This window comes from Podarcis vaucheri, assembly GCF_965113315.1.
Source record: "Podarcis vaucheri genome assembly, chromosome: 16".
Classification (NCBI taxonomy): domain Eukaryota; kingdom Metazoa; phylum Chordata; class Lepidosauria; order Squamata; family Lacertidae; genus Podarcis; species Podarcis vaucheri.
This window is the reverse complement of record NC_138754.1, coordinates 580,655-605,234: the sequence shown is the minus strand read 5'-3', so window position 1 is coordinate 605,234 and position 24,580 is coordinate 580,655. Positions and strand designations below refer to the sequence as shown.

At 51.2% G+C, this 24,580-nt stretch overlaps 1 protein-coding gene across 1 annotated transcript; it reads right to left on the bottom strand.

Annotated features, from left to right (window-relative positions):
* Window positions 1-1,411: 1,411 nt before the first annotated feature.
* On the bottom strand, window positions 1,412-16,558 carry KCNJ9 (potassium inwardly rectifying channel subfamily J member 9). Its single transcript, XM_082202380.1, has 3 exons — window positions 16,047-16,558; window positions 5,772-6,735; window positions 1,412-2,128 (listed from the first exon to the last, which is right to left on the bottom strand). Exons 2-3 carry the CDS (start codon window positions 6,697-6,699, stop codon window positions 1,800-1,802), a joined length of 1,257 nt encoding a protein of 418 aa, XP_082058506.1. The 5' UTR covers window positions 6,700-6,735; window positions 16,047-16,558; the 3' UTR covers window positions 1,412-1,799.
* Between the last annotated feature and the right edge of the window lie 8,022 nt (window positions 16,559-24,580).

Here is a 24,580-nt window from a genome sequence, read left to right as displayed (position 1 = left end):
GAAGCCCACAGAGCTGTATTGCTGATAGGCAAAGACTCAGACCATAGAAACGTAATTGGTAGAGAGGGCTCCGTGTGATGTCATTTCCTCTCCTCTCCTGGGAAGGCATATATAATTTCCTGTCCCTCCCCCTTTCTCTTTCTTTGAGTAGCCATGAGGATAGACATGCTGTCCACTGTCTCAGGCCCAGACACATGCCTGAAGCTGTTTCTATTGTAAATATAAACATTTTACCTCCATAGTTTTTACTGCTTCCATGTTACGGATAATGATCTAATTTCCTGAAATGGGGATGTTTGCTTAGGTGGATTTGCTGTCTATTTTCAGTATGGTTTGGCTATAGCTCTCTCATGTGATTGGCTGACTGTGAGTCACATGAGAAAGACATTCCATTCCATTGTGACTGTTATTCCAGCAACTGTCGTTTTTTAACTGCCTTTTCTGCTCTTCTCTCTCCCTGTGTGTGAGGGAGAATGGCTGCTAGAGAGAGGTTTATTCAGGATACTGAGTGCCTGTCAGTGTGAAGTGAAGCTGACAGAGGAAGATCCTGAAATGTTAATAGGGAGAATCTTGTGCAGGATCTCTCTATAAGGAACAGTGAATAAACATGAGATTGTAGATACGTTATTCTCAGTTATGTTTATGAAATTAAAGTCCCTTTTGAATATAAGGAGTCTGGACATTGCACAACATGCTGCAGCTGAGAACCAAGGCAAGACTAGGAGTAAGTCATTCATATTTAAAGCTACAGATAGGTAGCCGTGTTGGTCTGCCATAGTCAAAATAAAAAAATTCCTTCCAGTAGCACCTTAAAGACCAACTAAGTTAGTTCTTGGTATGAGCTTTCGTGTACATGCACACTTCTTCAGATACTCTGAAACAGAAGTTGCCAGATCCTTCTATATAGTGAGAAGGTGGGGAGGGGTATTACTCAGAAGGGTGGTGGGAATGGGAGATTGGCAGATAGCTGAGATGAGCCTGTTGACGACTCTTAACGACTGCAATAGGTCTTACAGGACCCTTGCCTTTTCCTGCTGGACTTCCAAGGCAGGAGATTCCCACCAAACATTAGGAATCATTTTCTGATGCTAAGAGCTGCCTGACTGTGGAATGGGCTTCCTCGGGAGGTGGTGGGCTCTGCTTCCCTGGAAGTTATTTAAATGAAGGTTGGCTGGCCATCCGTCAGGGATGGTTTAGCTGTGATTCCTGCGTTGCGTTGGGGAGTTGAGAACCCTCAGAAGCCCCTTCCCATTTGACAGTTCTGTGATTGTGAGGAAGGAAGGCGGGTTCATAGGGGTGGTTCTTGGGCCGTCTCCCATCCTTTCTCCACCCCCTTGCAAAAGATCCCTCCCAGCCCCAGAGTTTCCCATGAAGTTGGACCACCTCCGGGATCCCCAGTCAAGACTCCACCTTCCTCTTTATTGCCCAGGTTTATTGTCTAGCTGTACAGATACAAATGTCAGGGTTTGTGTGTGTGTGTGGAAGGCAAACCTGCCCAACCCCAGGCCCTCCCCAACGGACGACAGCTCCCTCCGTCCAAAATCCCGGCTGCTGGGCGTTGGAGTCTGACGATATCTGGAGGTTTGGGGGAACAGCTGGTTTTTAAGGGGGTCATTAAGAATCCTTTCCGGGCCCCTTCTCTGCTCCATCGATGAAGCCCCACATCCACCTTTCGCTCTCCGGCCAGCTGCCCTGTCGCCTCGCTCTCTCTGCGGCTTGTCCATGCTTCCTCCTCACTGGGAAGCGTGCCTGGAGCGAGGCCTCCTGCAGTGGCCCGGCCACCTCTCCCCATGGCCCCCTCAGACCTTGGACTCGCTCTCGGCACTGGCGAGGTTCCCGTTCCTCTCCTTGTCCGCGTCCTCTTCCACTGCTGCTTTCTCGGTGGTCCCTTCCTCCACCTTCTCGTCCAGCCGGCTGGGAATGGACCAGTAGAGGTGGGCATCCATGCGGGCGGCCGCCTCGGACAGTTCCCGGGCGCTGCAGCTGGGCGTGGGCACCTCAAAGGTCTGGTGGAAGCTGTTGTAGTCCACTTCGTAGAAGCCATCCTCCAGAGAGAGGACGGACATGAAGCGGTGGCCCCACAGGACCTCGTCCATCAGGTACGAGCTTCGCGCTTGGCAGGTCATCCCTGGGGGGGGGGTCAAAGCAGAGAAAGTGGGGAAACTGAGTCAGAACGGACAGAGTCACCAAACGCCACCTTCAGCTGGAGGCGGACGTTCGACCGGCCGAGATGGTGCCGCATAATGCCCTGGCATGAAACCCATCTTATATATGGCCGTAGCTACCCTTTTAGGGACGCGGGTGGCGCTGTGGGTTAAACCACAGAGCCCAGGGCTTGCCGATCAGAAGGTCGGCGGTTCGAATCCCCGCAATGTCAGGGTGAGCGCCCGTTGCTCGGTCCCTGCTCCTGCCCACCTAGCAGTTTGAAAGCATGTCAAAGTGCAAGTAGATAAATAGGTACCGCTCCGGCGGGAAGGTAAACGGCGTTTCCGTGTGCTGCTCTGGTTCGCCAGAAGCGGCTTAGTCCTGCTGGCCACATGACCCGGAAGCTGCACGCCGGCTCCTTCGGCCAGTAAAGCGAGATGAGCGCCGCAACCCCAGAGTCGGCCACGACTGGACCTAATGGTCAGGGGTCCCTTTACCTTTTTAGCTACCCCTTGGAACTCCCTGCCTATTGCGTCAGGGATCTATCTTACATGAGCTGCCCACTGTTTCCCTGAGTCATGGGTAGGCAAACTAAGGCCCAGGGGCCGGATCCGGCCCAATCGCCTTCTTAATCCAGCCTGTGGACAGTCCAGGAATCAGCGTTTTTTTTACATAAGTAGAATGTGTGCTTTTGTTTAAAATGCATCTCTGGGTTATTTGTGGGGCATGGGAATTCGTTCACCCCCCTCCCAATATAGTCTGACCCACCACAAGGTCTGAGGGACCAGCACCCTGCGGAAAACGTTTGCTGACCCCTGCCTAAGTCAAGTTGTCACATCTCCTGCTGAGCTTCTTCCTACACAAAGAGCAGAGCCGGCCCACCGATGAGGCGAGCTGAATCACCTGCCTCAGCCAAGAGGAGGCCCCCCGCCTGCCCCACTGCTGCCGCCTGAGGAATGCTCCCATATTTAGTTCCTTATCTATTAGATTTATATACTGACTGCTGGGTCCACCTATTATTATTACTCATTTATTATTGAATTTATATACCGCCCTGTACCCGGAGGTCTCAGGAGGCTCCACAGAACAATCTCTTCCATCTTTCGGATGGTCATTAAAGGGGAAAACCAAGCTAAACCAGGTGAAAATGCTATCAAAGGAAGAAATTCTTAGCCACCTGAATGTCTATATAGCCCAAGCAGCTTAATCAGCAGAAAACGGCTTCATTGCCCCACTAAATTGCGCAGCCAAGAGAGAAACCGCAGAGCACTCGCCCCAGTCTTCAAAGCACACCAACGCTTTGACTTGAGTTTAAGTAGCACAAGTACTGTCTGCACTGACTGGCAGCAGTGGCCCTCCAGGTTTTCCGAAAGAGCAAGCAGCCCCACTTCTGCCTGGGACGTTCTGCATGCAGAGCAGCTGTTCTGCCATGGAGGCTTTCATCTAAAAAAACCCCAAAGTTCTAGTCCTCATGGTTCTGTTTTAAATGGGAAGCTGCCTTATACTGAGCCAGACCATTGGGGGTCCTCTGCTGGTCCTTTGAGTCTCCCCTCCCTCCCCCCTCGCCCCCAGCCCACCCCAACCAAGCCCAGTGATCTTAAGAGCCTGACACACACACACACCCCACTGGCGCTACATCCGTGAGCCAGAAGCCTTTGCAAGCAGCGCCCAGAGCAGGAGGCTTATGCAAGTGCACACGGGGCAGAGAAGGGGAGAGAAGTCAATGCTGGAGGGTCCTGGGAGGTGAAGCTCCCCCCCCCTCGAAAGTTCCTGAGGCTCTGGGTCCATTTGCACACCACCAGCCACAGCTCAGCGCTGTGAGAAGGACCTATAGCCTGACTCAGAAACATGAGGACTAGAACCTTGGTTTATTTGGGGGGGGGGGGAGGCCTGTAGGAACCAGCACTGGAGGTCCCAGGATCAACACACCCCCCCGGCATCTCTGGGAAGGGTTTGGAGAAACCCCAAAGTCTGAAACTCAGGAGAGCCTCTGCCAGTCAGTGCAGGAAATGCGTAGCTAGATGGAGCAATGGTCTGACTCGGGATAAGGCAGTTTCTGGCCGCCCATCTACCATAGCTGTCAAGCGTCCCTTATTTGGTGGGAAAGTCCCTTATCCCAGCGCCGTGTCCCGCTGCCGTCCCTTACTGATGATGTCCCTTAAATTTCCTGGGTTTCAAAGGAAGCAGCTCCTCTCCCTCCCTCCCTGCTGGCCAGGGAGGAGGGAGGCTCCAACTGTGTTGCTTGGCTGCGTTGCTCACCCAGTAAGGAGGTGACGGTGTTTTCCTTGCTGCGTCCCCTTTGCTGGGTTGCTGCGCTACGGGAACCACCACTTGAGGCTTCGTTTGGCTGCTGGTTGACTAAAATCCCTTATTTTGCCTGCTGATCCCTTATTTTCAAATCTGCAAGTTGACAGCTATGCCATCTACTCATGAGCCCAGTTCTAGCTTAGGGACTGCCTAGTGCAGGGGTCAGCAACCTTTTTCAGCTGTGGGCCCGTCCACCGTCCCTCAGACTATGTGGGGGGGGCAGACTATATTTGGGGGGGGGGATGAACGAATTTATATGCCCCACAAATAACCCAGGGATGCATTTTAAAGGACACATTCTAATCATGTAAAAACACGGTGATTCCCAGACCGTCCACAGGCCAGATTGAGAAGGCGATTGGGCTGGATCCGGCCCCCGGGCCTTAGGTTGCCCACCCCTGGCCTAGGGCCTTCTATCCCAGCTCAGTCCCACGAGCTCACCTGCAGGAGCATCACTGGGCAAGGTGCTGAGGCTCAATAGGAACACGAGAAGCTGCCTTAAGAATGCAAGAAGAGTGTGGCCTCTCTAGTCCAGCAGCCTGTTCTCCCAGGGCCTTCTTGGTGGTGGCTGCTCCCAGACAACTTTGGAGCTGCCTCCCTGAGAAACTCCTTGCTGTCCTTCCCTTCCACTGGGAGGTGGAAACAGGCGTTTGGGAACTGACTGCTTTTAAGGCCTGGGGCCATGCTGTTTTTATTGCAATTACTGGTGTGGTTTTTAATAGAGCTCATATATATATAGTATATAGTTTTATATTCTCTCAATGTTTAATTGTATTTTCATAATCAATTTTCTATGTTTTTAGCTGTTCTTGTTTCTGTCTGTAAGCTGCCTTTAGTCCTGTCAGGTGAGAAGGCAGGAAAATCATTATTATCATCATCATCATCCTCACCATCTCTCTCTCTCTCTCTCTCTCTCTGAGCTGTTTACAGCAATAAACCATAAAACTGTACAATAGGGAAACTTTTTTTAGGGAAGCTTTTAATGTTTGATGCATTACTGTATTTTAATATTTTGCTGGAAACTGCCCAGAGTGGCTGGGGAAGCCCAGCCGGATGGGCGGGGTATAAATAAATTATTATTATTATTATTATTATTATTATTATTATTATTATTATTATTATTATTATTATTATTATTATTATTTTATTATTATCCTATAAAAATTGGAAACAATCCAGACATCGATTAATCATTGTGGAAAGGTGTCATCTCAATTGCCTGGGCAGGTCCTGATGGGATAGAAAAGTTGGCTTATGGGTTGGATCATTTTGGGGGGTCCCCTCCCTCCCTCCCTCCCTTCTGGCCCTCCCCCGCCTACCTGTGGCCTCCACCATCCCCTCCAGGATGACCACGATCTCAAAGTCGTCCTTCTTGAGCTGTTCCCGGGAGACCTCCCAGAAGGGGCTGTGCTCGTTGATCTCATGGCTGATGATGAGCGGGGAGACCAGGAAGAGGCGGTCGTCTCCGGTCTCGAAGCCCACGTTGATGTCTGTCTGGTTGAGGGGGATGAACTCCCCTTCCTGGGTCTGCTTGGACTTGATGAGCTTGGCTCGGATGGAGGCCTCCACGATGTGCGAGTTGCGCAGGTCCCCCACGCGGAACATGAGGCAGAGGCGGTCGTCGCGCAGGGAGACCACGGCGTGCGAGGAGAAGACCAGGGTCTCGGCCCGCTTGTTGGGCTGCGAGATCTTGACGAACATGCAGCCCACCATGAAGGCGTTGACCATGGAGCCCAGGATGGCCTGCAGCAAGAGCAGGATGATTCCCTCGGGGCATTTGTCCGTGATGACCCGGTGGCCGTAGCCGATGGTGGTCTCCGTCTCGATGGAGAAGAGGAAGGCCGAGACGAAGCCGTTGAGGTTGTTGACGCAGGGCGTCCAGGCGTCGTCGCCCAGGTGGTCCAGGTCTCCTCGGCAGTAGGCGATGAACCACCAGATGAGGCCGAAGAACAGCCAGGTGCTGGCGTAAGCCAGGATGAAGACCAGCAAGCTGAATCTCCACTTGAGGTCCACCAGCGTCGTGAAAATGTCCGTCAGGTAGCGGTAGGTCTCGTGGACGTTGCCATGCTGGACGTTGCACTTGCCATCCTTCTCGACGTACCGCTGGCGACCCCGCTTCTTCTCCGCCTTCTCGGGCTCCTCGCCCAGGCGCCGCAGGGCTGCCGGCTTGAGCTGGGGCCCCGGGACCTTGGCTTCGGGCGCCAGGGGCTCATGGATGGAGGAGAAGGCCGAGTTGTCCTTTGCCATGTTAGCGCTCGCGGGGCCCGGGCAGCGGCTCCGAGTCTGCGGAGGGGGAAACGCACAAGGCCACGTTAGTGCCGGAAGCTGCCTGGTGAAGAGCCAGACCACTGACTACGATATATATATATATATATATATATATGATATACGATATCTTTATTGTCATTGTCCCATGCAGAACAATGAAATTGAAAAACATTCAAAACCCCCTAAAAACTCTGAAACCCCATTTTAAAATACACTATGCAACAGAGACCCCTTATGCTGCGTTTAGAACCAGAATCGCATTTGGGTAGAAACTGTTTCTCAGGCGGCTAGTCCTAGTCTTTCTAACCCTGGACCTTCTTCCAGAAGGCAGAAGCTGAAAGAGATCATTTCCGGGGTGCGCACTATCCTGCGCTATCTCTGCAGCTTTCTTATGGCACCTGGAAGCGTAGATTTGCTCCAAGGTGGGAAGAGGGCACCCAATTATTCTCTCTGCAGTCTTTACAACCCTGGACAGCATTGTTTTTCCCCTGGCCGTGCAGCTCCCAAACCACACACACAGACCATAAGTTAATACACTCTCCACAGTACAATGGTAAAATGCCATCAACAGGTCCTTGGAGAGATTGTTTTTCCGGAGGATTCTCAGAAAATATAACCTGCTGTGCTCTCTTCATCAGGTCTTTGCTGTTTTCTCCCCAGGTTAGGTAGTCTCTCAACTTCATTCCCAGAAATCGAAACACCGAGACCTGTTCCACGCACTTCCCCTCAATATTAAGTGGCTGAATGTTTAGTGTTGGCTGCTCTGACTGGCAGCAGCTCCCTGGGGTTTCAGGCGGGAAAAGGGTGTTTTCCCAGTCTTTCTTGGAGAAGCTGCTAGTGGGGACTGAGGCTGGGCCTTCTGCATGCCAAGCATGGGCTCTGCCACTGACACGGGGCCCTCCCTTCAAAAGCAAAGCAGGATTCTAGTCCTCATGATTCAGAATAAAGAGTTTACCTGAGGAGAGCTGCCTTATACTGAGCTGGACTATTGGGGTCCATCTTGCTGAGTTCTGCCTTCACTGACTGGCAGCAGCAGCAGCAGCTCTGGAGGATATTCCAGGCAGGGGGTCTTTACCCAAACTTACCTGGAGATCCCAAAGGGGACCGAATCTGGGACCTTTTGCCAGCAAAATTTTCCAGTGCTCTCTTTTACATCCACCAGAGGCCAGTCGTGGAACCCTTCCCCGCTGACTCCATGCCAGGCCCACCCTGCACCAGTTGGCAGACAGGGCTATGGTTGGAGCCGGGTGCGAGTTGCTACCCAGGCAATAAGCAGACAAGATGAAACAGGAGCAGCGACGAGGCTGTCTGTTCCACAAAACGGAAGCATTTTATCTTCAAACGGTAAAAGCAGAGAAGTGTCAAAATTTGAGGGTGCGATTGTGCAATCACAAGGCGGGTGTCGCTCCTTTCCTTTATTTTTAAGCCTTTTATGCCTAAATCTTCACTGTGAAAAGTGCAACCGCTTGCCAAATCACGGCTAGTGCTCTGGGGCTTGTTAGAGAGACCTTTCTTGAGGTTGTATCCAGCCTTTACCTGGTGACAATCAGAGACCCCCCAGAGGAAGATCGTGGACCTTCAGGAAGCACAGAATTATAGAATCACAGAACTGCAGAGCTGAAAGGGACTCTAAGGGTCATCTAGCCCAACCCCCTGAAGTGCAGAAATCTTAACTAAAGTATACAAGACACAGGATTTTGGCATTTTGCTCTTCACTCCAGCCGCACCCACCCAGCCTTATTATGGTGACCTTGCCTCTGCGCCAGGTTTGGACCAAGACTGATGCTCTGGACCCGACTTGTTTGGACTGTGGGTGTTACGCTTAGAGGCTTTGATCTCCTGGGATCGGGACCCTAGTCCCTGGGAACGAGAATAGATGCTAGAGGGTGCCAGTTCTACCTTCTGTACATCCAAGGATGCTGGAGAGAGGAGCAGAAGGTGGGCTGTGAGGAGAAGGACGGAATAATATGCAAAAATTCAAGAGTATTATTTCAAAATTCAACAGTGGAATGGTCTCCCTTGGAAGGCAGTGGACTCCCCTTCCTTCAAGGTTTTTAAGCAGAGGTTGGATAGCCACCTGCCAGGGATGCTTCAGTTGTGAATTCTGCTTTGCTGGGGGTTGGACTAGATGACCCCTGGGAACCCTTACAACTCTATGATTCCATTATGCTGTGAGTTCTGTGGCCCCTTAAGCCCTTTCAGGCTTATTGCGGCACCAGATTACATGGAGAAGAGTCCATGTTGTGAACCCATAGCCACTGAGAAAGCAGTCCAGGGTCCCACAGTTGCCTTTGTGGCAGAACAGGCCTATTTAAGGTCCTGCAAGGCTCTGTTCTGTGAATTTTTGATGTAACAGACCAGTGGTGTCAGCCAATCAGCCCTGCAGGGAACCCTGGAGACTCCAGAAAGTGCTCTGTTAATTGTGCTTGCAGGAACATTAACTGCTCCCAGGAAACATTTTTTTGCTACCATTCCTGCACCCACTTCGCAATTCATCGCGGGCCCAACATCGCCCATCCCTATTCCCAGGGATCGCTGGCTGCAGAAAATATCATCTTCATGGTGCTGCCCCATGCTGCAAAAACATTAGCATTATTCACCCTGCTCCTGGCCTGCGCCTGTGTGTTTTTAAACTGCCTGCGTGGGGGTGTGGTGTGGGACATGCCGATGCTAAAACTGGCATCCTTTTCGCATGGTGGGTTCAGGGAGAGGGTGACGTGGATTGAGGGGGGGGAAGGCTCTCACTAAGTGGGTATTGTGCCTAGACAGGCATCAATTTTTTAAAACACACACACACACCTACCTCTGCAGGTGTAAACACAGAAAAAGTGGGGTTTACGTAACAGCCATGTTTCTCTGCACTGGGAGACACTGGATGCTGGAATTTACAGAAGAGGGAGCCTCTTCCTGCTGGCTTCTGTCACTGGGATTCTTGAGCTGTGATTCCTGCACAGCAAGAGGCGGACTGGATGGGGACCCCAGCTCTGCAATCTGTGATGCTAAATTTATATCCTGCCCTCCCTCCCGAAAGAGCGCAGGGTGGCAAAGCCCAAAAAAACTAAAGGGAGCGGGGAATTATTCCAAGGCACACAGAGACTGAGAAAAGGGCTTGAAGGAAAAGGAAGGTCAAAAAGGCAACGTTCTGGATCAGACCTGTGGCTCCTCTAGTCCTGCATTCTGCCCTCACAGTGGGCAATCGGTAGCCCCAAGGGGAATCCCAAGAGCAGGATCTGCCCTCCTGCGGTTTTGAGCAACACGGCTATTCAAAAGCACGGACTGCCTCCATCTGTGCGGGCAGACCTTGGGCATTGTGGCTAGTAGCCACTGATAGCCCTCTCCTCCACGAATGTGTCTAATCCTCTTTTAAAGCCTCCCAGGTTGGTGGCTATCGATGCCTCCTGTGGCAAGGAGTTCCACAGCTCAACTATGTGATCTAAGGCTTGCACACTTCAAAATCTGAAGTTGCAACCACGAAGCCTAGAAACTTGGCCTTTTAAAAAATGCAGTATGCAAGCCTTCCCCCTCTGCCTCAGTTTGTTGTTGTGGAATAAGTTGCAAACACCACTTATAAAGTTTCAAATCACATGCTTGTTTCCCATGCGTGTTTAAAGGCTTGTTCCGGGTCTTTAGGCTGGAGGAGGAGATCGCCCAACTCCCTCCCAGGCTACCTGTCCTGATCTGGGCCCACGGATCTGGGCCTCCCTCAGCAGGGCTGGTGGCAAAGCTGCGAGGAGAGCGGGGCGGGGGGCGGGGGGGGGGGTGTTGTTGAGGCCCAGATGGCTCAGCTGATTAAGCACGGCTCTATTTTTAAACTGCGTCCGCAGCAATAATTGAACAATTGCACCCGTTCCCGATAAACCGTGTCTGTCTTTGGTTATTAATAGACAGTGTTTGGGGAAAGAGGCCACTCTCACCTGAGAATGTGTTCATAGACTCAGAGTATTATAAGGTCGGAGGGGACCCTGAGGGTCATCTAGTCCAACCCCCTGCAATTCAGGATTCACAGCTGAAGAATCCCTGGCAGATGGGCTTCCAACCTCTCCTTTGAAAGCTCCAGGGAAGCTTTCTGCAGGGAGGAGTCCAGAGTGGAGGACCCAAATCAATCGATTTAAATGGCAATAAAAGAGAGTCTGACTACATATCATTAAGAACTTTCTGCCAGGAGGAGCTGTTTGACAGTGGGACAGACTCCCTCAGAAGGTGGCAGATTCTCTTCCCTTGGAAGTTTTTAAGCAGAGCTTGGACTGGCAGCCTGTCAGAGATTCTTTAGCCGTGGTTCCTGCATTTCAGGGGGTTGGACTAGATGGCCCTTTGATGCCCCTTCCAAACCTGTAATTCGACTGTTCATTAAAAATGATGCAGAAAGGGGATTGAGAGGTGCTTTGCTTTCTTAGGATACCCGAACTTTTGGGTCAATTGACCGGCAGGAGTTTCAATATGGAAGAAAGATTGTGTTTTGCTTTGTTTTTTTCAAAAGGGTCAGAATTAATTTACAGGATTCACTGCCTTTTAAAGCCCAATCTCACAAGGGGACCCAGACCCCACAGGATGCCCCCCCCGCCTTTCGTTTTGATGGTTTGCAGGTAGACTCTCTCCCCTCCCCATAGCGCAGAGCAGAGGAGGCCGCGTGCTTCTCTTACGTCAGACGCAACGCTAGGAACAGATTGCTGCAAAGTTGACAAGTGCTTTAACTCACAGGTCTGGGGGCGAAGGTCCCAGGTACACCTCCCTGGGCCCAACTCTGTACCCCAAGGCTGAGCCCTGCATATCCAGGCCCTTAGAAGCCCCTCTTGAACCCTTCTCTGCCCGTGAAAGATTGAGGTGCCCAAAAAGAATCCAGGTGGGGTTTTTTATGTGTGTTGTTTTGCAGCTGGAATTCCTCCTTTTCCTGACTTGCTCCTGCATTGCATTCATGCCCGCATTCCTATCTGGGACCCAGTCCATGCCAGCACCCTGGCAGAGACAAGACTGGGTGCGTGTGGACTTCAGCCCCTTCCCCTTTCTCCTCCTGGCAAGGAGAAGGAGGAACAAGCAGCCCTGGGGAGGTGTGTGTGTGTGTGCATGCGCACAGCACCCCCTGATGCGCTTCAGCTGCGACCTCACATACCCGCCTTGGACGCTGCCTCTTATTTTTGAGCCGTGTTCAGGCTCCCCTCCGGAAGCTCTCTCCATGGTCCTGATGCTTTGCCCATCAGCCTAGGCTCCTGGCTGGTGGTCCTTGGTAGCTCAACCTTGCTGTCCGCTGGCTGCTGCTTGGAGGTTCATAAGAACCTAGGAAGAGCCTGGCTGCTAGATCAGGCCAAAGGGGGGAGGGCATCTAGTCCAGCAGATGCCCATTGTGGGAAACCCACAAGCAGGATTCCACCACGAGAGCCCTCTCCCTTCCTGCATTTCCTAGCGACTGGCATTCAGAAGAATCGCTGCTTCCGAGTGTGGCAGCAGAGCAGAGCCTTAGGAGAACGGGGGTGTTGAGCCCCCAAGGAGTTCCCCTATTTTCACTGGGGACTGGGACACAGGAAGCAGCCTTATGCCGAGTCAAACCACTGAGGCCCACACTGCCCAGTATAGTCTGCACTGACTGGCAGCAGACAGGAAAGGGCTCTTGCGCTGGGGTCCAGCTTGCAGGCTTCCCAAGAGAGGCACCTGGTGGCCACTGTGAGAACAGGAGGCTGGACTTGACGGGCCCCCTTCGGCCTGATCCAGAAGCCAGACTCTTCTGATGTCTTTATGGAACCTCCAGGCCCAGAGGCAGCCTATCTGAACTCCTAGGACCTTAGGGGGATTTGGCCACTGTGAGAAGAGGAGGCTGGACTGGATAGACTCACTTTGGCCAGATACAGCACGCTTTTCTTACGTCCTTACGTCTTTAATCCAAGGATAGCTGCTATGATCTGACTGCAGAGAGAGAGAGGGGCTACTGTCTGGACTCTGAGGGTCCCCAAAGCTTTAGGAAAAAGGGGGTAGGAAGCCACAGGGAGCCCCCCACCAATCCATCAAACCCCCTATGCTCCCACTACTAAGGATATGGGTCCTATCCTGAATCATCTCCCGATGCTGAGCTGAGCTTCCAGGATCCATTGGAAGCAGAACGCCATAGAAACTGCTTGCCGCCTGTGTCAGGATTTAACTGTTTGCAGTTGCTGGTGGGTGGGTGGGAGGTTGTTCCCAAGCCCTGAGACCTTCCTAAGAACCGCCAACCCCACCCAACACACCAATGTTCCTGTGGAGAAGAAAAGGTTCCCTGCTCTTGCCAACCCACCAACATCTGGCCTTGCCTGGTCCTCAGTTTGCAGCCTGACTGCCCCCCTTCCCCCCTTCCGTCTCCCTACATATTTTAACTTCCTTGTTGAAAAATGAAATGCACCAGAAGGTGAATGGCCTCCCCGCAAAACCGCCATGCCTCTTCCTGCTCACCCGACTGAACAATTGTCAGGCACGAGGATTTGCAGATAGAATAATAGAATTGCAGGAAGGCGCCCAAGGGCTCATCTAGTCCACCCCCTGCCATGAGGACAGGGGTCCTGAAGGGCTGTTGTTCAGTGGCAGCCCAGAAGGTCATGGGTTCAAGGTCCAGCAATGTCTCCAGGCAGGAGTGGGAAGGTCTCTTTGTTTGAAACCCGGGAGAGTTGCTGCTGCTCAGAGTGGAAGAAGGGCCTGACTGCAGAAAGCAGCTTCTTAGGAGTTCAGCTGCCCTTGGTGTTCAAAGAATTAGGCCTTCCTTGGTCTCCCTCTGCTGCTCCTCAGCCTCTCCCACCTTGCAGGGTCGTTGTCAAAAGGATAACATTATAGGGAAGGACTGGCCTCCGTCTCAGGGTCAAATATTTTCTTTGCTGTTTTCATCGATGGGACTGGTTGCTTTTTCTTTTTCTGCTGGTCTTGATATTTGCTTTTCTTTAAATTGGATTGCATGCATGGCTTTTTAATATTATATGGATAAATTCTTGTTTTACTGTCTGGTTTTAAACTCTGCATATTACATATTTTTATAAGTTACCTTCGGTTTGTTGTTGTTGTTTTTAGAAAGGCAGTTAAGAAACTGACTGACTGAAGTATCCATAATAATACAGAGGATTTAAATATCTATTGGGAAGTGGCTGGTGTCCAAAACCCAAATATCTCCACCAGCCCTCTTCCTCCCTCTGGCTGTGCTACCTTGCAGTGTTGCTGTAAAAGGAAACAAGGGAGCAGATCCACATTTATCTGGACAAGAGGCTTCAGTTCAAAACCCAAAACACCCTTGAAGCCTTCAGGGCTCCCCTTCATATTATATCCCTCCATCAGGCTTATCCTACTTTGCACGGCTGGTTTTGCAAAGATGAGATGTTAAAAATTTACATATTTATGAAAAGAGAGATCTTGGTTCATGCCCCTGGCTTCTCAGGAAGTTTGCAAGAGACCCTTTAAAAACTCCCTCTCTGCTTTTGCTGCCTTAAAAAAGTTGTTATGGTCAGGATAAAACAAGGCATAATAAGCATATACAATTCTGTGATTTTTAGGGAAATTGACCTTTCTCCCCTGCTCTCTTTTGCCCTTTCTCTCCCATTCCCCAGTCTTCCCTATCTTCCCTATCAGTCTTCCCTATCTGCTCTGATGGTGTTTCCTGCTTGGCAGGGGGTTGGACTCGATGGCCCTTGTGGTCTCTTCCAACTCTATGATTCTATGATTCTTCCATGGCTGTTGTTTTCAGAATTAAAACAGGAGATACCATTGATTTTTACTTTGCAGCTCACTCTGGAATTGCCCTTGCAATGGAGAGTGGGACATGAAAGTTTTAAATAAAAATAAGTTTGCAGATTTTACGGAAAGGAAGCATAAGAGGTGGGAAGTGAGATACGACTTTCCCTCCTCATCTGCTGTTAAGGCCTCACAGTATACTCTGCAACTCAGAACCATGAGGACTGGAAACTTGCTTTATGTAAAGGGGAAGAGCTACTGGCTGAGTGGTTAGAGCACTTGCTCTGCAGGCAGTTCACGTTCAATCCCCAGTGCCTCCTTCTAAGGCTGGGAGAGACCCCAGAGGGTGCCTGCCAGTCAGTGCAGCAAGTAGTGAGTTAGCTGGACCCTAAGGCTCTGAATCAGTACAAGGCAGCTTCCTAGATATATAAGCCTAAACTGAGGAGACTGGCTATGGCAAGTTTCAGGGCAGGTAAGACACAATCATAGAGTCAAAGGGGGCCATAAGGGTCATCTAGTCCTACCCCCTGCAATGACAGCTGAAGAATCCCTGACGGACAGCCATCCAGCCTCTGCTTAAAAACCTCCAAGGAAGGGGAGCCCACCACCTCGCGAGGAAGCCTGTCCCGCTGCCAAACAGCTCTTGCTGTCAGAAAGTTCTTCCTGATGTTTAGTCAACATCTCCTTTCTTGTCCTTGGAATCTACTGGATTGCAGGAAACAAGCCGGCTCCCTCTTCCATGTAACAGCCCTTCAGATAACGGAAGAAGGCTCTCATCTCTCGTCTCAGTCGTCTCTTCTCCAGGCTAAAGATCCCCAACTCCCTGTTTAGGGAAGCTGTTAATGTTTGATGCATTACTGTATTTTAATATTTTGTTGGAAGCCGCCCAGAGTGGCTGGGGAAGCCCAGTCAGATGGGCAGGGTATAAATAATAAATTATTATTATATTATTATTATTATAAGGCTTGGTTTCCAGACCCTGGATCATCTTGGTCTCCCTCCTCTGAACAACCTTCCAGCTTCTGGATATCCTCCTTAAATTGTGGCGCCCAGAACTGGACACTGGACTCCAGGTGGGGTCTGGCCAAGGCCAAATAGAGCAGTATGCATTCTTCTCTGGCGTCTGGCTGTTAACCAGAAGGTTGGTGGTTCGAGCCCACCCAGGGACACCTGTGGGTAGGATCCCTGCATTGCAGGGGTTGGACTAGATGACCCTCGGAGTACCCTTCCAACTCTACCATTCCCTGATTCTCCCCTTCCCCCCTGATTTGCTCTCCTCCACACACCTTCCAGCTCGTCCGTAAGACCTCCACCCCTCTCGCAGGAACAGAGGGCGCTGCCTTCCTTCTACCGGGTCTGACCATTGGTCTACCCAGCTCCATACTGCCTACACTGACCGGCAGCAGTGGCTCGCCAGGGTTTCAGCAACCCTGCCTGGAGGAGATGCCCCGGGGGGGGTTGAACCAGAGACTTCTACTTTCAAGGCTGCTTCCCCTGAGAAGGTTATTCTCTCCGTGACCTCCTTCCCAGCCCACTCCCACCCGGGAAGGACCGCCAGGAGCTCGTTTCCTTGGCAACCCGCTCCCTGCATCCTCCTCCTCCTCCATCCTTTGCTAAGGCCGCTGGGTCCCTCGAGGGCGCTGTCCGCTCACCTGGTGGTGCTGAAAGCGTCCTGCCTCTGGAGGTCAGCGGCAGCGCGGAGAGCGGAGAGGGAGGGCCGGGCAGGATCCGTGGCCGCCCCCCGGCGGGGCCCATCTCGCCCGGGGCCCCCTGCATGACATCCCCGGCGCCTCTTGCTCCTTCCCTCCTCCGCCTAAATTTAGCTGCAGCTCATCAGCCCCGGAGTCAGTCTCTCCCTCTCTATATATGGGAGTCTCCCCCCCCCAACCGCGTTCCCAGGCACCCTTACTTCCCGGCCGTCGCCAAGGCAACGGCTCTGGACGTCCTTTGGCTGGGATGCTAAATGGTGGCGAGGCTGCACCGTCTCGGCTTAAAGAGAGAACCGGGAGGGGGAGCTCTGGCGGGCGAAGCAGAACCAACATCGCCGCCCCCTCCCCGAAAACGCACGACCAGGCGTGATTTTGGAACTGCAAGGAGGGTGTCGCTGAGGGCCGGGTGTGCGCCGAGTGTCGCTGGGGGGAGAAGGGAAACGTCAGGCCACCAGCCAGTCACGCTCTTATAGAATCATGGGATTGTAGGCTTGAAAGGGGTACCCAGGGGCCATCTAGTCCAACCCCCCTGTCGTGCCGGAATCACAGCTAACGAATCACTGATGGGTGGCCATCCAGCATCTGTTGGAAAACCTCCAGTGAAGGAGAGTTCTTGCTGCTGCCGTTGTTCATAGAATTGTAGGGTTGGAAGGGAACCCCAAGAGTCATCTATTCTAACCCCCTGTGATGCAGGATTCACAGCTCAAGAATCCCTGACAGGTGGCCAGCTGATTTAGAAATCTGCAAGGAAGGAAAGCTCACCGCCTTCCAAGACTTTTGGTTTGGCCATCAGCCAGTCACTCCGTTGCAATTATTTATTTAGTCTTGATTTTAATAAGAATTGAACAGAGAAAGTGAAGGTGACCAAAAGAATCAGCTCACATTAAGATTCAATAATCATCCATCCCGCCCTCTTAATTTAGACATATCTATAGGTATCAGCTCTTCAGATGTCCAGATAGGCACAAAATGAAATCCACGTCTGTATGAAGAAAGTTCCAAGGCTGTCAGGAGCGGCGAGGCACTCAGATGGTTGCATAATGGATGGTGCATAATTTGTCCTTCCTGGCTGAGAGTAGAAGGTCTCTCGGAAAGCCAGTGTGGTGTAGTGTCAGACGAAGACCTGGAAAACCAGGGTTCGAATCCCTTGTTGTTGTTTAGTTGTTTAGTGGTGTCCGCCTCTTCGTGACCCCCTGGACCAGAGCAGGCCAGGCACTCCTGTCTTCCACTGCCTCCCGCAGTTTGGTCAAACTCACGCTGGTAGCTTTGAGAACACTGTCCAGCCATCTCGTCCTCTGTCGTCCCCTTCTCCTTGTGCCCTCAATCTTTCCCAACATCAGGGTCTTTTCCAGGGAGTCTTCTCTTCTCATGAGGTGGCCAAAGTATTGGAGCCTCAGCTTCAGGATCTGTCCTTCCAGTGAGCACTCAGGGATGATTTCCTTCAGAATGGAGAGGTTTGATCTTCTTGCAGTCCATGGGACTCTCCAGAGTCTCCTCCAGCACCAGAATTCAAAAGCATCCATTCTTTGGCGATCAGCCTTCTTTGTGGTCCTGCTCTCACTTCCATACATCACTACTGGGAAAACCATAGCTTGAACTATATGGACCTTTGTTGGCAAGGTGATGTCTCTGCTTTTTAAGATGCCGTCTTGGTTTGTCATTGCTTTTCTCCCAAGAAGCAGGCGTCTTTCGAATCCCTACTCAGCCACAAAGCTCCCTGGTTGAGCTTGGGCCAATCACTTCCTCTCAGCCTAGCTCACCTCACAGCGTTGTTGTGCAGATTAAATGAAGAAGAACATGAAAAAGAGCCCTGTAGCTGGATGAGGCCCAAGGGGGCCCGTCTAGTTCAGCCTCTTCTTCTCACAGTGACCAAATATACCTATGGACATAGGAATGGAGATAGACTGCCTCTAGACCTGGAGGCTCCGTAAGAAGAGCCTGGCCAAAGGGGCCCCGTCTAGTCCAGCATCATGCTCTCACAGGCACCAACCAGATGCCCACAAGCAGCCCCCAAAACTTTATGGGCCTCAAGTCTTTCCACAGATTATATTTCTGGAAGCTACCCTGTGTCTTTGCCAGAGCAGCTGCTTGGAATGCAGAAGGCCCCTGAATCAACCCCCAGCATCTCCCAGGTGGGGCTGGGAGAGACTCCTTGCCTGAACCCCTGGAGAGCTGCTGCCAGTCAGTGTAGACCAGGCATGTCCAAAGTCTGTTTCAGGGGCCTGATCCAGCCCCTCAGTTGGTTTAATCCGGCCCCTGTGGCAGTTTATTTCCTGGGGTAAAATCCTAAAAAAAACCCTCAACAACTTCAGTCCTAAAAAAAAGGTTAACAACTTTGGTCGGCCCTCATGGCCCTTCACTTCATCAAATCTGGCCCTCTTTGAAAAAAGTTTGGACACCACTGGCAAACTAAGGCCCGGGGGCCGGATCCAGCCCAATCACCTTCTCAATCCGGCCCACGGATGATCTGGGAATCAGTGTGTTTTTAAATGAGTAGAATGTCTCCTTTTAATTAAAATGCATCTCTGGGTTATCTGTGGGGCAAAGGAATTCGTTCATTTCCCCCCCTCCAAAATATAGCCCAGCCCCCCACAAGGTCTGAGGGACAGTGGACCGGCCCCCTGCTGAAAAAGTTTGCTGACCCCGGTGTAGACAATACTGGGGTATATGAGCCAATGGTTTGACTGGGCAGCCGGCAGCTTCCACGGTTCCTATGTAGCGTGAATCTGGAAGGAGGAGGGAGCGGTGTGTGCTGCGCTCAAGTTTAACGTCAGAAGGACAGCAGGACTTGTGTAACTCGCCCCTCTCTGCCCCCCACCTGCCTTCCCCGTGTCAAATTAATAATGCATTTTCTGCTGGCCACGTTTGCATAGCAGAAATAATCAACAGTGCAGCAATGAGTTTTTAATGAAGGGAGCAGCTGAGAGGATGGGAACAAAATTGAAGCATCGTGGGGGGGGGGGGAGAGAAGGATGGGAGGAGCTGCTTTGAAGGACCTAAGAGGAGCCCTTCAGCTGGATCAGGCCCCAGGGGGCCCATCTAGTCCACAGGAAAGGAGAGTTGCTCATGGGTGGGCAACCTAAGGCCCAGGGGCTGGATCCGGCCCAATCGCCTTCTCAATCCAACCCACGGACGGTCCAAGAATCAGGGTGTTTTTACATGAGCAGAATGTGTCCTTTTATTTAAAATGCATCTCTGGGTTATTTGTGGGGCATAGGAATGCGTTCATCTCCCCCCAAAAAATATAGTCCGGCCCCCCACAAGGTCTGAGGAACAGTGGACCGGCCCCCTGCTGAAAAAGTTTGCTGACCCCTGCTCTTGTGCTGGAATCCTGCTTGTGGGTTTCCCCTAATGGGCATCCGGTCAGCCCCTGCGAGAACAGGATGCTGGCCTAGATGGGGCATGGGCCTGATCCAGCAGCCAGGCTCTACTTCTGTTCTCATGGAACTTCCAGGTGGAGAGGCAGTCTGTCTGGATTCCTGTCTTCTTTGGGACATTGGGCCACAGTGAAGACAGGAAGGACATGGGTGGCCTATGTCAGGGCAGCAGTTGGGGGGGGGCAGGTCAGCAGTAACTCACAAGGTGTCAGTTAACTCTTTATTCGAAGAAACCGAAACGGCACAGGCCTAGTGGTCCCAGCAGCGCTTCCCAGTAGGCCTTGCCCCCAATGAGGCAGTTGTGAGGACTGCTTTCCCAAGGCTCTCTAAGACTCCTCCCCTGGTTCCTTGGGCTCCTTTACTTTTTCTCCCTTGTCTCTGTCCTCTTCATCCCTCTTCATGTCCTGGGGGGCCAGTGGAGACCCCCCGTCTTCTTCAGCAGCCTGCCTGATCTCCGCCTCTTGGTCCCCTCCTCTCCACCTCCTGCTCCTGCCTCTGAGTCTGCACTGCTCTCTGCCACAGCCTCTTCCTGCTCACTAAAGCCTGTTGCTTCTTCCTCCTCCCAGTCTGCTCCTTCTTCTCCCTCCCACCACTCATCACTGTCCCACCACCAATCCCTTGAGTCTCTTCCCTGGGGGGGGGCCTCCCCCCACTCCTCCATGGCAGCCGACCCTTTGGCCGGATCCAGCAGGCTCTTATGATATGCTTTTGTCCTCCTAGACTCCCAAACCAACAGTGGAAGATTCCACCTGTCTTCTTCTCTTCTCCCATATTTTCCTTTCTTTGAAGAACTGCTGATGGTGCGTCTCTCTCTCTCTCTCCCCCCCCCCCTCTCTCTCTGCCACTTGCAAAATGCAATGTCTGCTCCCTCCCAGCCAGCTCTGTCAAGAAGGATACCTGTCAGGTTGCCCGAGATCCAAGTTGATCAGGCGGGGGCAATTTGTCACCAGGGGTTCGTGTGGATTGCAGAAAGGAGAGAGAGAGAGAGAGAGAGAGAGAGATATGCTGGCTTCTTGCTGAGACAAGCAGCTCTCTCTCAGTGGCTCAGCCAGGTCCAGTCGTGGGGGGGGGAGGTTTTGAGGTGGGGGGGGAGACACACGACACAAATGAAAACAGAACGTCTCTTGTTCTCGCCATTTGGATCCCACCCAGGGCCCGGGCATTTCAGAAAAGGGCTTCCTTGCCTCGGCCTCGATGCTTCTCATTTTATCTTGTGTAGTAGGATCTCCATTAAAAGACTCTTCTCCCAGCCCCCCCAGCCCCCCCGGCATGTTTGAAAGGGTCAGGATGAAAAGGGAACGGGGGAGAAAAGCCTCCCACTTGCATGTGTGTTTGTTTCGGAGCAAGGAATCGAAAAGGCCCTTTTCTGCGGACAGGATGGAATTTTTATTTCTTCTCGCAGCAGAGTGGGACTGCGGAACTCCCTCCCACAGCAGGCAGTGATGGCCACTGATTCGGAGGGCTTTGAAAGAGAACTGGACAAATTCATGGAAGCAGAGGGCTATGGATGGCTGCTAGCTAGGATGGCTGTGCTCTGTCTTCACAGTCAGAGGCAGCAATACTCATGAATCCCATTTGCTGGAAGCCACAGGAGGGGAGAGTCCTGTATTCTACAGGACCGCCTCTCCTGGTCTGCCCCACAGAGGACCTTAAGGTCCATGAATAACCACAGTTTAGAGGTCCCGGGCCCTAAGGAAGTCAGACTATCCTCCACCAGGGCCAGGGCCTTCTCAGTGGTGGCTCCGACCTGGTGGAATGCTCTGTCCCAGGAGACCAGGCCCTGCAGGATTTAACCTCCTTCCGCAGGGCCTGTAAGACAGAGCTATTCCGCCTGGCCTTTAATTTGAATTCAGCCTGATCTTTTATTTCCCTTCCCTTCCCTCACCCGCTCTGAGACCCCACAGCTAATTCTCCCCTGGTCTCCTCGCTGGCCCAAGTAGGACCAATTCAGCCAGCTAGCCCTGGGGATTATCTAATGCTCATTTCCCCTAAATTGATTTTTGAATTTTGAATTTTATTGTTATTCATGTTTTTATACTGTATTTTATGCTGATTTTATAATTAAGTGTTTTAAATTTGTTGTTAGCCGCCCTGAGCCCGGTTTTTGAACCAGGAAGGGTGGGGTATAAATAAAATTATTATTATTATTATTATTATTATTATTATTATTATTATTATTATTATCATCCTGCTTGCAGGTTTCTTATAATTATCATCTGCCTGGTCACTGTGAGGACAGGAGCCTGGAGTTGATGAGTCGCCTTCAGAAGGCTCTTCATATCTTCTCATGTTCTTAAAAGTATTTTTTTGGGGTGGGGAGGAAACTACTTTTATTTAGAGTTGCTGGTTTTTTACACACATTGACCGTCGAAGGTGACTTTTAAACCGATGACACAAGAGCTCTTGCAAACAACCCAGTTGGAATCGAGAAGCAGTTTTAACAGCAAGAGAGAAAGAATTGCGGGGTCATGGAAAGGAAGAAAAGATGGTGGAAAATGTGGTGGGAAGGAAAATCAGGAGACAAAGGACAGGTGTGATATGTTTGTTCCTTCTGCTTCACACACAAAAAACTCCCTCTTTTGATTTGCTTCTGTCTTTTTCTCTCCAGGGACTTCTCGCCCGATGAGGCTGCGCCCGGCTCCATTTCCCCGGCTGAAAAGGCCTCGCCTTCCAAGGGAGTATCACTGTTGCAAAGACACCTGGGCCAAAAGAGCCTCTGCAAAATCCCAGCAGAAAGGGGAATGTCGTCTCCGGCGCGCAGGTTACCTGATAGCCCTGACCTGGAGCTCCTTTCGTTACCTGTCCCCCTGCAAACGCCGTGTGGGGGAGATGGGGTCGCTTTCCCAGGATGGTCTCCGTGTGTGTGGCAGCCTTTGGGATGGGCCAGTTGAGAGGGAAGGCGGCTAAGGAGAGGTCTGCCTAAGGAGACAAGGAGCCACAAGGCCTGTGCTCTGCCCTCGGGCAGAAATGTTCCTGAATGCCCGGTTCCAGGGAGACATGGAAGGGGAGGGGCTCTTGTGCCTGGATCCTGCCCATGGGTCTCCCATAATCGGCATCTGACTGGCCACTGGACTAGATGGGCCCCCTGTGGCCTGATCCAACACATTCTTTTTTCATCTGTCTATCATCTATCTATCTATCTATATCTATCTATCATCTATCTATCTATCTATCTATCTATCTATCTATCATCTATCTATCTATCTTTCCATCTATCTACCTACCTAGGTAAAGGGACCCCTGACCATTAGGACCAGTTGTGGCTGACTCTGGGGTTGCAGCGCTCATCTCGCTTTACTGGCCAAGGGAGCCGGCGTACAGCTTCTGGGTCATGTGGCCAGCAGGACTAAGCCGCTTCTGGCGAACCAGAGCAGCGCACGGAGACGCCGTTTACCTTCCCACTGGAGCGGTACCTATTCATCTACTTGCACTTTGACGTGCTTTCGAACTGCTAGGTGGGCAGGAGCAGGGACCGAGCAACGGGAGCTCACCCCATCGCGGGGATTCGAACCACCGACCTTCTGATCGGCAAGTCCTAGGCTCTGTGGTTTAACCCACAGCACCACCTACCTATTTATTTATTTATTTATTTATTTATTGGTTTTCATATATTACAATACAGATGTACCAAAACCAACACCATTTCCTCCCCATACGTTTACATTTATATTTCCTCAATCCTCAATCCATCATATTATTCTTTTCTCCACATTATACAATTTACAATAATCGTTGCATTCTACAATCTTCTCAAATCATCTATATATTCTTGTTATCTTTCCTTACTAATTTTTCTTCCATCCAGTACTTCACATTTTAATCTAGGCACATTAGCGTATCTTTTTTTTAGCAATATTTTGCCATATATTCATCAAAACATTTCTACTCCTTTTTTAAATTTTTGATTCGACTGATTTCTTATTATAGCAGTTAATTTTGCCAAAATTAAACATTCATTGAGTTTACAAATCCATTCCTCCTTTGTAGATCCAACACACTGTTATTATGCTCTTAGGATGGGGCCTGGAATGGAGAGAGAGGGCAGGGAACAGCTTTTCTCCACCTCTCATCACACTAGAATTCTTGGACATGCACCGACACTGAGTTTTGGAAGATTCGGGACAGATAAAAGGAATCTTTTCATGCAGACCAGGGTTAAACTGTGGAACTCCCTGCCACAGGAGACGGTGAGGGCCACCAACTTGGATGGCTTTAAAAGAGGGTGAGACAGATTCACGGAGGAGGAGAGGGGCTATCGATGGCAACTGGCTAGCCTGGCTCTGCTCTGCCAGCAATGCTTGCAAATACCAGTTGCTGGAACCCCCAGGAGGGGAGAGGGCTGCTCTTGGGTTCGGATCCTGCTCACGGGTTTCCCAAATGAAGCATCTGGTCAGCCGCTGTGAGAACAGGGGGCTGGAGTAGATGGTCCTCTGGCTTGATCCAGCAGACGGGCTCTTCTTACAATCTTATGTTTTATAAAATAGCTAAATATATTATGTTGAAACAAGAGGAAGGAGAACGCAGCCAAGAAACCTGTTGTACTCTGAAGGTTCAATTAAGTCCCTTGGTTCCCCCAGAACAATAACCTTAAAGTTCAGCACCCAGCTCCTTTAGTCATAGGGAAAACCACAAAATGCGTAATTTTGCAAGTCTCTGTATTGTGCTGGGTGATGATTGTGCCAGTTCCTCCAACTCCCAGACAGAGACAGAGGAGTGCCGTACTGCTAGAAATAATTCGCCACGACAAATCTGTGGCCCTGGTGATGGAGTTGATCACATGAGGACATGAACTCAGGGAAGGTCCTGTCAGATCAAGGTGAAAGAGGGAGGCCAGCTGGTGGTGATGGGTAGGAATGGAACCTCCATGTTCAGATAAAGTATACCTCTGAATCAGGGAGCAGGTGGTGTTGTGGTCTTAACCACTGAGCCTCTTGGGCTTGCTGATCAGAAGGTTGGCGGTTTGAATCCCCATGATGGGGTGAGCTCTGTCCCAACTTCTGCCAGTTTGAAAACACACCAGTGCAAATAGATAAATAGGTACCGCTTTGGCAGGAAGGTAAATGGTGTTTCCATGTGCTCTGGCTTCCATCATGGTGTTCT